This window comes from Manis pentadactyla, chromosome 7 (genome assembly GCF_030020395.1).
Source record: "Manis pentadactyla isolate mManPen7 chromosome 7, mManPen7.hap1, whole genome shotgun sequence".
NCBI lineage: Eukaryota > Metazoa > Chordata > Mammalia > Pholidota > Manidae > Manis > Manis pentadactyla.
Window position 1 is genome coordinate 91,128,262 of NC_080025.1, and position 17,346 is coordinate 91,145,607.

Consider the following 17,346-nt stretch of genomic DNA (forward strand, 5'->3'; position numbering starts at 1 on the left):
TGATACATACTACCTAAAATACGGCACTCAACAATAAATTATTAGAGTTCATGAGGTTAACTATAATCAGAATCCTTGTTGGTAAATTTGCCAACAACTTTCTCTGCCATTACACATATCAAAAATTAACTTGTGGCAGAAAAGGCTCATTAATTACCTGCTTATATTTCTGTCAACTTCAATCATTTGAAGCTGTCTTCTCAATATTTTTACATACAGCATTTATAGTCAAAGCATCAAGTCTTAAATTCACAAGTAAAAAATCCTTCTAAAAATATCAAATAGAACCCAGATCAATCATTTTTTGAGGAGGAAGAAATACGTTTTTATAGACATAAAAGACAGATATATCTCAGCTCTCAAAGAATGGCTACTTTAGAATGTGTTTATACAGTGGCATTTTGAGCTTTTTTTATTTGTTAAGACTCTCTTTTAAAAAGTTATTAAGTCAACAATTCTGGGCTAAAAAAATCATATTAATAATCACAGACAGGATCACTTGCCCACATCTGCCTGCTGACCACTTAGAGACCCTTGGGCAACTCCGCTAATTTTTCCTGTGACTCTGTTTTTCTCTTTTGTAACTTCTGTGCTCTGGCACTGGTGCAATTCCCCAAATCCCTGCCGAAAGCAAACATTTTTATTGCTATAGCAGCCGCCCAACCTCACACAAACGCTGCTGTGTTGGATGCACTGTAGAGAAAAGGTGAGTTGTGGAGGATTTCCATGTTTACTTTAAAAGGTCTTTGGCTTTCTAGAGTGGGTGTTGGTTACTTTTTCATGATATGTTCTATGAAGGAGCATGTCACCTTGAAAGGGGGCAAGGCAATGAAAATGGACCTCCACAAAAGCAACCGGGCTGCTTTTATCTGAAGCGTGGATAAAAGAAAGGTTTTCACATGAGTAAATCATTTATGGCTACAAAAATTACACCTACAAGGTCTGATATGAAAAAAGGAACTATAATCATGAAATAAAGCCAAGCACTCTAAAAAATATAATGTAGGCTTGCCAGTTTACAAATCTTAATAACTTATTGCCTGTATAAATATGCCCTTAATCTAATTAATCAAATGTACATCTTCGGAGATAAGATCATTAGAGGTACAATAATTCTTCAGACACTTAATCCTGAGAGACTAGATTCCATGTAAACATCAAAAATTACCCCACAGACTCAATATTGCAATAATCAAGATTGCTGCAATCTCAAGGGGTGGAAATATAGATATAAAAGACAGTAAACCAGCAAAATACAGGAACTTCTCCTGATCAATCTAAACCAGAATATCCGATAACGTTCAGGCTAAAGGGAGAATAACAGTGGCCTTATAACACCACACATATTCTCTACATTGAGAAATACTGTATCCCTGGGAAAAGTCTTGTCTTCCTGCCCCACCCCTGAGAGAAAAAGTGCCACGGAGAGGGAGTCGCTGCTATTTATGTGAGTTCTCTCCCAGCCAGCCTGCGCTGTGAGGAAAAGAACCACTGGTCCAGAAGAGGCTAAATATTTTCTAAATGTTCAATTCTAAGTCCCATATATGCTCCACTAGAAATACAAACATGTGATTCATGGCTGACTTTCTTTTTTTGCCTACTTAGGACCACAAGGCGTGGCTCTAGCAGTTCTTCCAGAATGTTAAGTAAAAGACTTGAGTTTTGAAAAATGAAAACAGATTACACTGTCCTTTTCTGTCATATAGGAAAGATCTGATAGTTTGCCATCTCTCTGCATGGCCCATAAAATTAACTGGGTGAACAGCCACATGACAGGCATATTTATGTTAGTTTATTTGTTTCTTGAGCATCAAAGACTGTATGTAAAGGGATACATTTAAAAGTGATAAGATTATACACAATTTGAAACTTGTATCTTCAAAGGAATGTTAGTGTTCAAAAGAGGCATTTTATGAGAACTGTCCAGTTATTTTAATGGTGTTCAGTATATTCCACAGATTCTTCTTTTATAATAGACTTCTAGGGAAATCTATTTTACTACCTTGTAATAACACCTTTTGAAGGGGCAAAAAACCCTCAGTTTTTGACCCAATTTACTCTCTTATTCACTAAAGACTTCTGAATTACTATCACATCTATATATTATGGATGAAGATCTATGACAGACATTGAAATCTGAAAAGGGATAACATCACTGCAGCACACATGGAGTTTTCTCTAACGACTCGCTGAAATTATACTCATTTGAATTGATTTAAAAAAAGTAAAAAGGCTGTATGTAAAAATATGAAGAGAACAGCAGTGGGTATAATTCAGAATGGCTCTTACAGTTTCCCAGTTAAGCCATTTGAACTTGAGGGTTGGTCTACAACATTTGAAAATCTGTGCGATTTGACTAATACTGAAGAACTATATTTTTAAAGGTGTCAAACAGCTGGTTGCATTACAAAATGTGTTCATGAGTACATTTCAGAACATTTCCTGGAAGGCTAATTACTGTGGTGAATGCCGCTGGTGCCCCACTAGATCCTCTTTACCAGGCCTGTGCACCAGGCCCAGCTGCCGGGAGGGTTGGTGCTATGGGCTCCGAGCTGCCCCCTTCTCCAGAGGAAGCCTTCATCCATGGGGAGCCACCCCAGGAGACAGTCCTTTCCCTCTGGGGACAGCCTTCAGCCAACGACAGACTGACGGACACAGACGCCTGGCTCCCCTGCCTGGGCTCTAGGAAGCTGGAGATGAGGTGGAAGCCAGACTTTAGCTGAACTCACCTCTGCCGGCATTTTTCTCCTCACCCTTGCCAGTCTCTCTCACTCTCTTTCAGGCTTAAACGGACAGCACTCCTTCATGGTAATCGACCAGCTCTACATCTACAAAACCCGACCCAAGACAACTGTGGTCCTATACAACCAAAGCCGTTTAAACTCCAAAGCAATGTTGAAATAAAAAGCAAATATAATAGACGGTCCCCTACCTTGACGGGATGAAGATTTGTCGTGGTAATAATTTTATGCAGAGGGCCTGCCAACTTTGGGGCCAGTTTTGGCTCTTTGTCCAGTCCCTGGGTTTTAGTGTAATAATCCAGTCTCTCTCGAGGAAAGAAATTGTTGATTATAGTCACACAATCGTGTTGACCTTTTAATAGAAAAATAGGAAATTTGTTATTTTATTATACAAAATAAGAGATTTTACAATTTTTTATTCTGTTGCTCTGTGTTCTTGTGAAGTAAACGTGCATTATCTTTAATTTTCAGGAAAGGAGAGTGAGAAGGAGGAGAGGTAAAACATTTAGGGAAACATTTATAAGCATGCTTTGTGAAGTGAAGACATAATCTGCTTTTAAAGACACTGAATCCACAAGACATATGACATCCATGTGGATTATAAAAAAAGTGTTCAATTTATAACTTACCCTAAATATTTTATAAAACCTGCTTGTAATTTAAATGTTTGTTCTTACACAATGGTTGTTCTTCCCTCATCATATCTGTCTTTCTTTATAGAATAAAAATTTATTCTATATAAGGATAATTACTATTATTTTTCCTATTATTAAGCTAATCTCCTCTCCCCTGGAATTTGAGAAAAGTTTTGCCTCTTTGTAAAATGAATTAGGAGAAAAAGCTTTTGCTCCCGTAAGCTTGGAGTCCACATTAGGGCTTCTCACAGATTCCTGTGCCACTTCTCTCAGACATTTCTAGAGGTAAAACACGGTTCCCTGAAAACAAAACCTTCCCAGGCCAAGTCGGTGGCCTGACTGTGTGTCCCTGTCGCCTCCCCCTTCCCAGCTCCCTCTCCACGACCTCTCTGGGGTAAGGAAGTGGCCACTCTGGGCAAGCAGGCAGAACCTGCAGGGCACTTTTGTGGATGCAGGATCTTCTGGGATCTCCAGAGGAGAGACTTCCTCCTCCTGCCTGCCCAATTAGGGCCGAGTGGCCAGCGGTGCACAGTCCTGGGGGGTGGGTCCAGACACCAGGGCTCCTAGGGACTGGTCCGCCCTGGGTGGTCTGTGTGGTCCCTGCCCACTTGTGTTTGGTCTTGGGACTGTCCACTTGATCCTGCTGACAGCAGGTGACTGCAGTGGGGACGCACTGTGGGCCCAGTGGACCCTGGCACTTGAAGTTGGCAGAGGGCTTAGCTTGTCTGGGAGCTCCTGAAGAACCCAAGAGAGGAGAGGCTTCCCACGTGTGTCTCAGCAGAGGGTGAAACACCCACTGGTTGGTTGGCCCTGAGTCCGTAGGTTTAGAGACCGTAGCACTTCCTTCCACTGTTGCATGACCCCATGAGCGTTACCTGACTGCCTGTGAGAAGCAGAGCAAAGGAACCCAGGGGATCCAGCAAACTTGGAAGATTATGCAATGCCTCCAACAGATGGCTCCTTCAGTGGAAGTATACTGACAACACAACCACAGCCACAGCCAAGCCACAGCCACAATGCTGAACAAGAACACTTCAATCCAACAGACTATAGAGTGTGTAAACAGATTCCTATGTACTGCAGAAAGACTCAAATTTTTAAAAGTAACAGACAAACTGGAAGAGGTCATCCTGACTTCTACTGGGAACTAAAATGGTAACAAAAAGATGAAGTAGATGAAGAACACATCACTGATTTGAAGGGAAGTTGTAGTAGTGATCACATTATCATTTTTGGTATTAGATGTTATTCTTAAGTACCAAAACACCAGTTTCTTTTTCTCTCTTTTTTTTTAATTGTAAAACTCCATTATATATATCTTGAGGAGATATCAACAGTAATAGATATATTAAAAATCTGAGGTACTTTGTTTAGGAAACAATCATCTCTATCTTCATAATCTTCAAGAAAGGAGAAAAATGAGTCAATCAAATTTCCTACTGCAAGTGGGATATGAACATGACAGCTTCAAAATTAACACAGATAACTGTGTGTGGGAATTGGCAACTATCTATGAAGAAAGTAGATAAAATGAAGACAAATTAGACTGCTTCCTTAAAACACAATCTATATCCAGCTTCAATAAAAAGATGAGCATTCCTATTGAAAAAAAAGAAGTGTTCTAAAATAGCTCCTAAAAATATCAAAACAGACTTAGGTATATTTGAAGATAAAGGAGTCAGAGGAAAATATGGAATTAGCTTATAAATTTATCCTCTCATCAGTATTCCACCTGGTATGGTCAGAAATGACTCTATTAGCAGTTGGAAATATTTGTACAAAATACTGGCTATATAACAAGAACACTGTCACAGGACTAGGGGTTTCTTAAGATTATATTTTTGTGAGAAGGATAAAACAAAATTACTTTACTTTTTTTCAAGACTTACCTTTTTCATTTCAGAGAGCTTAGATTATTTTGTTATTTTATTTTAACTAATATAATCATTTATGTTATAGTGTTACATATATTTAAAGTTTATCTTTATAAATATAAGTTTTTACTTAGTTTATATTTAAATTTTTGTAATTGAAACTAATATTTAATTTTTCTGGTTTTTAATTTATGAATTCTGAATACATACAACAAAATAAAAGAGTACTATTAATGTAGAAAATAAATGCCATTGAGGCAGGGGGAACAAGTACATCATTTTGCTTCAGGGTTACTATCACTGGACTTTAGTCCTCTAAATTGACTGGGCTCACTGAGTCCTAAGCAGGATTAATGAAAACACACCCTCAACTAGACACAGCCTAGCAAAATGTTTTACTTCCAAGGATAAACTGAAATTGAAATAAGCTTCCAGAATGAGAACTGAAAAGTTTACAAAGGAAAACAAATCAAATTCTCATTTGCAAAACGAGGTTTAGAGGAACTTCTAAATATGATAGAAAAGAACAGTGACACAAGAATCATGAAACTAGCCAAGACATGACTCACATTTCCAAAAGAAAGGTAGTCTCAGGTTATGATGAGTTTCAAACAATATCCAATCTACATACCATCTGAGAAGGTCCTGTAACCAAAATCTGAATGAGGCCAGAGATCTCATAAAGGAGCAAAGAGAAGAGAGAGTGGACAACAGGCTTTGGCAGCAGAGATAGTTCATGTGAATGGATGGGAGCAGCACGTGAAGTTATGCTATGGTGTGTGAGGAGTACTGAGCAAGAAGTACCACACCATAAATGACACCCTAATAATATATTGGTATGAAAAACAGTGAAGTCTCTCAGCAAAGTTCACAGCTAGTGGAAGCGGTGGAGGAGCAAACGTGGGCCACGGAAACCAGCAAGGCAAAAACGGACAATCTGGAGAAGTAAATGGTTGCAAGGATTTCATCTTAAAAGGGTTGCTAAATGGACAAATACAGCACCCGGCGGGGTGGAGCACAGGATATAGTTTTGTTCTTGTTTTTAGACATACTGAGAAATACGGATTTAACCGGGAGTGGCGTGAACAGGCAAGTAAGCACTAGTGGAAGGAGAGACATTCTTACCTTCCAAGTTAATAGAAGGAGAAGTAAAGGTCCTCTAACAGGACCAGGCCAGTCACAATAAGGAAGCACATACATGCAGATGCTCATACACACACACGCAAAAATAGCCCCCAAGTAAAATGACATTAACAAGTGAGGTAGAAGAGGAGGAAGGCACTCAAGTTTATCAGCAATTATACTAAATATGCATAAGCAGAATACCGGTTAGAAGAAAGAGAGATTATCACTTTGAGTTGTAAAACAGAACCTACTTTTGTTTATAAACATAGGTGTTGGAGTAGTTACACTACTACAATGAAATTATAAAGATTGAAAAGAAAGGATGGAAAGAGAGATTACTGACCAATGTGAAAAAGAAACAAGGAACTGGGAATGGCTATAATATCACAAAAAAGTAGATCTGAAAAATTAACCAAGACAAAGAGTGGCATTATGCAATGATAAAACCAATAGCAATATCATAATTAAAACTGAATAGCTAAAAATATTTCCATTAGAAACAGAAAAAAGACATGCCAATTATAGCTACTATATTTCTACTTACTTTGAATCCTGAAACTAATTCAAATGGAAAATAAAATGAAATTGAATATCTATAAAACCCAGGAGGAGACTAATAAAATGACAAGAAAGAAACAGAAATCAATAGCTTTTTCTTTATTACCCATAACCAGCTAGAAATGACAGTGTGAGGAGTAGTAGTATAAACTCTCCTTACAATAGGGGCAATAACTACAAATTATTCAGAAATAAATTTTAAAATAAGGTAGCTTTACTTAAATAGATTCTAAAAGAAAGGACTGATGTGAAAGAATCTAATAAATATCAACGAACCAAAAACAAGTTAGAAAAAAAAACAACGTAAAAGCATGCTATGTGATTGGATGGGAAGTCTTAGCAATATACAGATATCAATTCTCTGCAGATAACAATATAACCATCTAATGAATATCCAACAAGAACTGTAAAGGACTTGGGGAAGAGGGGTTGCATTTAAAGAATAACTGAGAGAACTCTTATTTTACTTTAAAGTCAATGTGATCAAAACAATATGGTATTATAGAAAACAACCAACAAATCTGTGGCAGAGTCCTAGATCCAGAAATAGATGCCAGTATATCAGAGTATTGCACTTAACACAAAGCGGTATTTCATTTTCAAGTGGGAAAATGTTGTGTAGTTTAATAAATGGTTAATAAATGTAATAAATAACTTTACTATTAACTATATGTCTAGGGGGACATGAACTGTAAAAAAACTAATTTTAGAAGTACAATAAAAAAGAAATTAAAAAAATATGTGAAGGACATTTAGGAAAACATTTACTTAACCCATGGTCAAGAAGACCTCTCTTAGCAGGACAAGAAACACAGAAGCTATAAAAAAAAAACAACTACGATTACTTTCAAGTACATTTTCTATGGCAAATCCCAGAAAGTCAAAATAAATATAAGGCTGATGGTAAAATACTTGAGACACATTTGACAAAGGGCTAGCAGCCATAATACACTTAAAGCTTCTCAAAACAATACGAAAGACAACCCAATGGTCAAATGAGTTAACAGATACAAGCAGATGCCCAGAAGGAAAATACAAATGCCCTACAACAGAAAGAGTTTAATTTCATTAATAGCAAGGGTAAAGTAAATTCATGATACACCATCTTTGGCAAAAATGAAAGAATGAAAACACCCAGTTCTGTTGAGGATATTAATGGGAATGTGAATTGTCATGACTTTTTGGAAAGCAATCTAGACTCACACTAAAATTTAAATATATAACCCCCTCTTAGCCATTTTACTTCTGGGAATATGATTTTAAAGCACTACCATGTAAAAATATAAGATCCAGGGTCATTATTACATTATTGGTAGTGAAGTAATTTAAAAAAAATTGATAGATTGTAAAATTTATCAATTAGTGAGAGCTAACTGGACTATGGTACATCTACATCAAGGAATATTAGGCTACAGAAATAATGAAATTGATATATACCTACTGAGATGGGAGGGACTTCCATAGCATGCTGGTAACTGAAGAAAACAGGTAAAAGGAATCTAATATGTATAATCACTTTTTTAAAAGATTATAAAAATCTTGCAGGTGTGTGCACATAGGTGTATATATATATATATATATATATATATATATATATATATATATATATATATATATACTGTTCTGCTTGAGGAAAATAAGAGGGGAGGATTATTTTTTTTTAAAACTAATGAAAAACAGAATATCAACTAAAAGGGAGTAATTACCCATCTATGAAATCATTCTAAATACATTAAAATGGAATGAAAACATTATTCTTGTTTTAGAATGGGATTGTGGACAATTTCTACCTTAGATTTTCTTAATATAGTAGTGTTAAGAAAAAGAAAAGAGCATTGCATTAATAGTTGAAAGAATAGGCTCCTCTACTTCCAGCCCCATGATCTGGCCAAAGTCACTTAACCTCTATCTGAGCTCTATTTTGTTACACCAGGGACATAATGAAAACTTGTAGAGTTAAACAGAACTTCACATTTAATTCACCAGCTTTACGGTACAGATCAGAAAACAGAGGCCCATGGGGGTGAAGGGATTTGCCTGTGAGCTGGTAACTAATTAGCAGCAGACACAAACTAAAATACAACTCTCAAGATTCCTACTTAAGGGTTAGTTCCCTGCTATACTGACACCCTCAAAACTAGCTTAGAGGTGAATTGGGGGCAACCAGGGAAAACCTTAACTGTGGGAGATAAATATTTCTCTGAAGTTTGCCTAGCAAGGTCACACCTTTCTCAATCCTCTTGAAACTGAACTAAAATAAGGGTTTTGCTCTCAGAGATCTGTCATAAAGTGACTCAGTGACTGAACAGTACCTACTATTAGATTTAAGATAATTTAATGTAATTTAACAAAACATATATAGTTATTTTTCCTGATATTGGAATAATTCCCACTATCGCTCTAAATGTAATTTCTCTTAAAATCCCATTAGAATAGATAGATGATCCTTCTCTGACATATTTTTATGCAACCCTTAAAAAAAAAATGTCCCATGGATTATATTTTCACAATGCCTATCATTGCTATCAGTCTCTAAGTGCCATGAACGCATGAACAGTCTCTGTCTTGTTCACATTGTAACCAAAGCTCCTAGAATGATGCTTGGTATAAAGGCTATGCAAGGAATTATTAGTCCTAGCAAGGCCACTTACTGTACTTCCAATAAATCAGACCTTTGTATCTTTACTATTCTATCAAAGGACTCTTCTAATTGCCAATTCAGTGAGGCCAAAATACCAATTATCAAATATTCACTCCCATTGTCTTTTAAATTCCCTACATTAAGTCCAGTAACAGGTTTAACACACCAAGAAATATTGGGCATATATAAGAAATGGTTTGGGTTGATGAGAATGCTAACAAAGCAGCAGACTATTATTATTAATGCTCCTTTCTATGAAAGAATTGCCTTATTGCTTTTATTAACAACAGTAACTGATGGTATTTATTTAGTGCTATATATGAAGCTCCTTAAGTCTATCATCTTATTTAATCCTTTCAATACCAAGTACCTGTATCACCATGAGGAAACTTAAGGTTAGAATAATTAGGTAACCTGCTTTTGGGTGGCACAGCCAAAATTTCAACCCAGTATTGTTAACTCCAAATATTAGGTTAAGCTACTTGCCTTAGAGAAAAAAACATAGTCAAAGTATTTGACTGCAACTAAAATGGCCCCAACCATTCTTTGTATCTCACAAAGCAGAAATTCAAAGTAACTTATTTTCTTCAAAGTGTCACTGGGTATTTCATTAAGTTAGACAAAACCTACTAACTGTAAACATTTTGTCTTTTCAAAAATAAACATGATGGTATTTGTACTATGAGAAGCAAAGTGGCTATTTTTTCTGTGTAGGAAATATTAGGTGCAACCTAACAAAAAATTGCCATAAAAACTCACCAACAAAGGCTGCCATCTGAGCTGCTGTTCTTCCTACAGAGTTAACAACATCTGTCTCAGCACCAGCTTCCAACATTACCCACGTGATGTCTTTATTACCTAGGGTTAAAAGGAAACATTTGTTAATATTAAGGAATGCACAATTCAAACACCCCCTTCTAAATTATCTGTGCCTTTTTTTTTTTTTTTTTTTTTTCCCACTTAAGTTTTAGGTTTCCATCTTGGTGTTTTTATCTTTTGTAAAACATAAATCATAACTACAGTAAGGAGTAAAATGCTACAAGAACCTACATAGAAATTAACCTTATTTTCTGGAAAACATATCCACCAATACAACCTGGTATGGAATTGAGTATTACCTTTTATTTTTTTGAACAAAACAAAATACATTTTTCTAAGGATAATGCTGAGTATAAAGTCAAAACTAATGAAAAAAAATCAGAATAAAGCTGCAGAGAGAAAATTAATGGAAGTCTCTACTTAATAACTACTAACCCATCCCATTCCTCACTGATAGGCCCTGAAATAACTACTAACAGTTGGGGGTCTATCTTTCTATACTTTTTTCTCTCTAAATATCCATTTGCATTTATTCTATTTGCATTCTATCACTAATAGAATCAAACAAATTTTGCTATTATAAACTATACTCAGTGAACAGCATTTTCCATTACATTTTGCAAGTTTGAATTTCGATTTCCTTAGGAATGGTTCCTGGAAAACACTACTGGATCAGAGGTTATGCATATTTTAAATGCATTGAGCAAAACTGCCTTCCAGGAAGGTTACTCTGATATTCATACCCCAAAAAGTGCAGTTCCCATGGCAATGCTGGGACCTCTGCCAATATGATAAGTGCAAAATAATAATTTATTATTTTAATTTGAATTTCTTTGTTAATTGGTAAAGGTGTTATATGTTTATTCACCACCTGTCTTTCTTTTGTTCTCTGTTCAGTTTTCTGTCCAATTTTCTATGGCAGTATTTGTCATTTTTAATTTACTTATAAGAATTTTTCACATGCAATGAAATGACCCTTTACAACACGTAAAAAATATTTTCCTTAGTTTTTAATTTGTATTTTAACTCTATATTAGTATACTAAATATTAAAATTATATGTAAGCAAATTGGTCAATGTTGTCTTTTTTGAATTCAATATTTATATCATGCTTAGAAATACGTTCTTGTTCCAGGATTACATAAATAGAGATTACTACTTTTGATGTATGAGATTATATTACATCTTCGTTTTCTTAAAAACTGCAACAATTACAGTAACACCACTTAATTTTAGATAAAATTTTCCCAATTGCCTTTATTCAGCAAATCATAAGCAACATGAATCAGAGTAAGTTTCCAAATAGATCATCATATATAGTACATAAATGACAGTGCAGCAGACAGCTCTATCAGAGCAGGTGTTTTCTCAAGAGAAAAACCAAGAAGTTTCCATACTACTTCAAAAAGCAAAGACAGAACATCAAAGGAGCTAACTTCAAAGAATAATAGATCCAGCTCACTACATAAAAAATATTATCAATACAAAGATTCAACTGATTTAAATATCTAAGAAGATCACCAAATTAACCATATAATGTATGTTCTACAACTTTTCAAAAACCACTTTCCACTATTCTTTTCCATAAAAATTGAACTTAAAGTTCCTATAATGAATACGTTCAATTAAAAATATATATGTACTTATAACAAGTACATATAGGTCACTAATATTAATATATTAGAATAAATGCTAAAACTTCACCAGAAAGCGCAGCAAACATGAGAGCTGTGTATCCATGTTCATGTTGATGACAATTTACATCAGCTCCGTGTCTCAAAAGTAATTTGCACATTTCAAGTTTTCCTTTATAAGCAGCGTGCATTAGAGGAGTCATTCCATTCTTTAATAGAAAGGAAAAATGTATTAATTTACTTATCTTTTCCTCTACCTATGAGAAATTTCTTCAATTAAATTAAAAGCATATAAGAAACATGAATTAATCAATTCATCTTTATTATCTGTAAAGTATTTTTATATTGACTTTCCCACTTGGAGCTTCCATAAACTGCTGAGGAAAAATGAGGGTTAATCACTGTGGGTAAAATTGAAACATTTCCAGATTTTCTCGCCTGGCTTTGGTGCATCTGCATATCAACAGGCGTTCAGAGGTGTAAACAAGTAGGCTTTAGTGCATTTGCATCTTTCCTGGTGGGGCGGGTGGAGAATTTCATCTCCATATCAATGGGTAATTACCTGGGCAACAGAGGGCTTATCTGTACCTGAGAGGTGAGAGGGAGGGCTGGTGTTGTGGCTGCTTGAGCAGGAGAGAGAGATGGGCGGGACTTGCAGTCAATAAACGGGTTTTAAACTTTATTTCTCCCTTTGACTGATTTTGGTTTTTAGGGGTATTTTGCCCCAGGATTTCCCTTCCCTGGACTTACAATTGGCATAGTTGGCAGGATTCCTGTGAGGCCAAAACCTGTCACAATGGGTGCAACCTTTGGGAGGGCCGCCCCTAGAAATGATGGGGAGAAGTGGCACTTGCGCTGAGGGACATGTGTCTACACTCGTGTGGTCGTGGAGGCGCCACCACTGCTGCTGGTCATGCTGACCCCAGCCCGTGGCCCGAGCCTAAGGCTACTGCTGCTGCCACTGCTGCTGCTCTTGCTGCCGGCTGGAGCCTGGCCACAACCATGGAAAGGAGCAGAGGTCCGGGTCACCTTGATAGAGAAGCAACTGGCTGCTGTGTACCATGCCTTGCTGGCTACAGAGCCCATCGCCGGAACAGCTCCGACCAAGGTAATAACCTCCTATCCCATTGCAGGGTGGGTGTGAGACTGGACCCAAAGGCCATGGAGTGGTGTGGCACAGACACCTCAAAAGACAATGTGGGCCCATCAGGTGGCTTGTCTTTCACCTTTGAAGAAGTCAGCCGAGCCCGGAAGGAGTGCCCTGCATGTTGTGCAGATCAGCAAACCACCACGAGGGGCCTAGAGCATCTCTCTGCAGCCTATGGTCACCAGTTACTGAGAGCGATCGAGGTACTCACTTTATTTGACATGTGTTACAAGGATGGGTGCAGCAATTAGGAGTAAAATGGACATGGCCCTGGACATTTCAACACATGGATTGGCGATGGCTAGCTCTTCTGGCACCTTGGGGAAAAAGGCCTGGAAGCAGGCCTTCTGTGTATTCCTGTAATAACAGCAAATTGGCCCCTGACAACTACGGTTATTTGCTTCTACAGCCTTTGTGTTCTGGATGCGCCCCCTGGCTGCAGCTGCCCTGTGATGGCTGGAATGGACGAGCTTTGGACTTAATCTGCATGGGACTTTGAACCTAGCTGAATCCTCTGATTTGAGAATTATGATTGTGTTGCTGTTGTCAAGAAAATAATGTTTAAAGAGAGGGTTGACTTTGCCTAATGTTTGGTAAAAGTTTTGTGAGCAATCTAGCATGATTGTTAGGAATGAGTAAACAAGTATAAAAATGTATTTTTGTGCTTAGTGAGAGATTGTGCTGTAAAGTGACCTAGCTGAATCCTCTGGCTTGAGAATTATGATTGTGTTGCTGTTGTCAAGAAAATAATGTTTAAAGAGAGGCTTGACTTTGCCTAATGTTTGGTAAAAGTTTTGTGAGCAATCTAGCATGATTGTTAGGAATGAGTGAACAAGTGTAGAAACGTATTTTGTGCTCAGTGAGAGATTGTGCTGTAAAGTACATTTACTTAATCTGCATAGGCTGAATCTTTTGGCTTGAGGATTATCAAGGTTTTATTGCTGTTGCTATTGCATGCTACTAGATTTGTGGGAAGAGGGGGAGTGAGTAATTTGTAAGGCAAGATTTCTGGAGGGGTGGATTGTGGGTAAAATTGAAACATTTCCAGAATTTCTTGCCTGGCTTTGGGTATCTGCATATCAACAGGCAATCAGAGGTGTAAATAAGTAGGCTTTAGTGCATTTGCATCTTTCCTAGGGGGTGGAGAAGTTCATCTCCATATCAATGGGTAATTACTGGGCAACAGAGGGCTTATCTGTACCTGAGAGGTGAGGGTGGATAACTGCTTTTAAAGGCTGGTGTTGTGGCTGCTTGAACAGGAGAGAAAGATGGGCTGGACTGCAGTTTGAGCAATAAACAGGTTTTAAACTTTATTTCTCCCTTTGACTGATTTTGGTTTTTAGGGGTATTTTGCCCCAGGATTTCCCTTTCCCGGACGTACAATCACCTTTTTATTTTTTATTTTTTTTACGGATTAGCAAACAGATACAGAGATTTATTCAACCTCACATAATTAGTACAATGGCCAGGGTAGAGACTAGAACCCAGATCAGCAAGGCTCTCATCTCCCCCACATGTACTTAGTTTCTGGGGAAACAATGAATCAAGAGATACAAATTCATTAAAGAAAAAAATCTAAGGAAAAACCTCAAAAGAAATGGAATGCCTATCAAGGGGAAAGTTGCATAAGGTTCACCTTTACTGACTGAATTCCTATTGAAAAGTTATTTACTGCATTCCTCTGTAGCTACTGATTTGGAGACATTGACATGAATTACTGCCAATGAGAAAAACAAGACGCAGGAAATGTTTACTATCATTTTAAAACAGTGATTCCCTAAACTATATTTATATTTTGATAATTACATATGATTGTTTGCATATGGAGGAATGGTTAGTAGTATTTATACTAGGCTGCATTGTTTAGTCTCCATATGTTTTGTGCATATTCAATGAAATATCCAACTTCATGTGTACGAGGAACCTAATTTAATTTCTTGGCAGGTGTGAGTAAATTTGCAATATTTCCAGAATCTTTTCCCTGGCCTTACTGCATCTCCATATCAATAGGCATATCCAAGGAGTGAAGTAACATCTCCATATCAATAGGTGATTAGTGGGGAGCAAGGAAACACCTGGGCCTTAGAGGTTGGGTGGGGTCCGGTTTTTCAGACACAGGGGAGCAGAAGTGGATAACTGCTTTTAAACAGTAAATCGGTTTCTCCCACTTTATTTCTTTATTTCTCCCTTTGACTGATTTCAGTTTCAAAGGTATTTTGCCCCAGGCTGGGAAAATATAACTCCCCCACCCTAGCCTGCAGTTTACAGTCCCTACGGATAATATAATCTGTACATAAAAAGCTAGTGTGTAGCCTAGCTGGGAGGAAGGACACAGTACAGGAAGGCAGTAAGTCACCCAGCAAACCTATCCCACAACTAGAGTATTTAAAATATTTAATTAGTTTAAAATGTTTAAAAGAAATTAGTTAAATGAAATTAAAATGTCATGTTCTAGTTATAAATACAGAATAACTTTGTATCTGTTAGAAAAATAACATACCTAATGTGCATCTGGGCTTAAATTAGGAACACAGTAATAAGTTTCATATATAATTCATCAGTTTTAAGAAGCATTTCATTTTCATATTTTAACTTCTGTGAAATTGAGTTGTGCTTTGCAAATACTAGAATCTTACAAATGACCATCATCTCCACTCACCCACATTTTTCAATATCTCTGAAATCTGAATAAACCTTAAAATCTGTGACATTTTAGATTAAATGAAATTCAAAAGTAAAAATTCTCACCTTCTTGTCATTGCCCCCAGACAACCTTGGAAGAAGTCTTATTAAACAAGCTGCTACAATTCTTTAAACACAATGACCCTAAAAATAACTAATGTTTCTTGGCCATAATTCTTAAAGAGCTCATCAATGTTAGCCTATTATGTTATAATTCTATATTATTAAATACAGCATTCATTCATTTAGCAAATATTCATTGAGTGCCTAATGTATGTCAGACACAGATCTATGCACTGTGGATAGCAATAAAGACATTCTTTGCCCATCCAGTCTAGGTCCCTGGTGCTTAAATTTTAGTAGAGGTGACAAAGTAGTGGTGATAAAGTACCTTCCCATCTTTTTATGAAAAAAATGGTACAATCAGTATAAAATGAGAATTAACTCGTCCTTAAAGGTTTTGTAAAGCTTACTCAGATTTGCAGCTTTACAAGGTGGTAGGCATTCAAATACATTTACACAAATTTTCCTTAATCATGTTTTTCTACTTCTGTATGAGATGAACACGAGCACTTTAATTTTTCTAGGAAGTTACTACTTTCCTGTGGGTTTTCAAACGTATTGGCTTAAAAAAGTTATGACACTCTCCTTTATAATTGAAGTTATGTTCTCTTAGTTTCTTGGTGTTTATACATATGATTTTCTTGCTATACTTTCCATATTGCATTTAGTTTTTTTATCTTATATAGATAACTATGTTTTCTTTCTTTTTTAACAGTTTTATTGAGATAATACACATACCATACAATTCATCCATATAATGTATACAACTAAACTTTTAATATATTCACAGAGCTGTACAACTATCACTACAATTAAGTTTAGAATATTTTCATCAGCCCTAAGAGAAACTCCATACCCATTAGCAGTCATTCCATTCCCCTTCTCCCTTTTCCAGAACCTAATAACCAATAATCTAATTTTTTATCTCTATGGAATTGCCTATTTGGACATATTCTATAAAAGGAATCATGTAATACTCGGTCTTCTGTGACTGGTTCTTTCACTTGGTAAAATGTTTTATAAGGTTCATAACGTAGCAAATATCGATGCACCATTCCTTTTTATGACTAAATACTATTCCATTGTATGAATATACTACATCTGTTTACCCACTCAGTTGAGGGACAGGAAGTTATTTCCACATTTGGCTATTAAGAATAATGCTGCTATAAACATTGATGTGCAAGTTGCTGTGTTCACAGACATTTTGTTTTTCTTAAGTATATACCTAGGATGGCTGAGTCATATTGCTAACTCTACATTTAATTACTTTAGTCATTGCCAATCTGTTTTCCAGTAACAGCTACACCATTTTACATTCCCACCAGCAATGTATGAGGACTCCAATTTCTCCACATGATCACCACTATTTGTTACTATCTTTTCTACTATGTCATCCTAATCTCATTATGGTTTTGATCTGCATT

At 36.5% G+C, this 17,346-nt stretch overlaps 1 protein-coding gene across 1 annotated transcript in view; it reads right to left on the reverse strand.

Moving 5' to 3' along the window:
• Positions 1-17,346, reverse strand: part of ANKMY2 (ankyrin repeat and MYND domain containing 2) — a 42,972-nt gene that overhangs the window by 16,614 nt on the left and 9,012 nt on the right. Inside the window, exons 3-5 of the mRNA XM_036894457.2 lie at positions 12,098-12,236; positions 10,334-10,432; positions 2,933-3,093 (exon numbers count right to left, since the gene is read on the reverse strand). Coding sequence (XP_036750352.2) covers positions 2,933-3,093; positions 10,334-10,432; positions 12,098-12,236 — 399 coding nt within the window. The remainder of the gene's footprint in view (positions 1-2,932; positions 3,094-10,333; positions 10,433-12,097; positions 12,237-17,346) is intronic.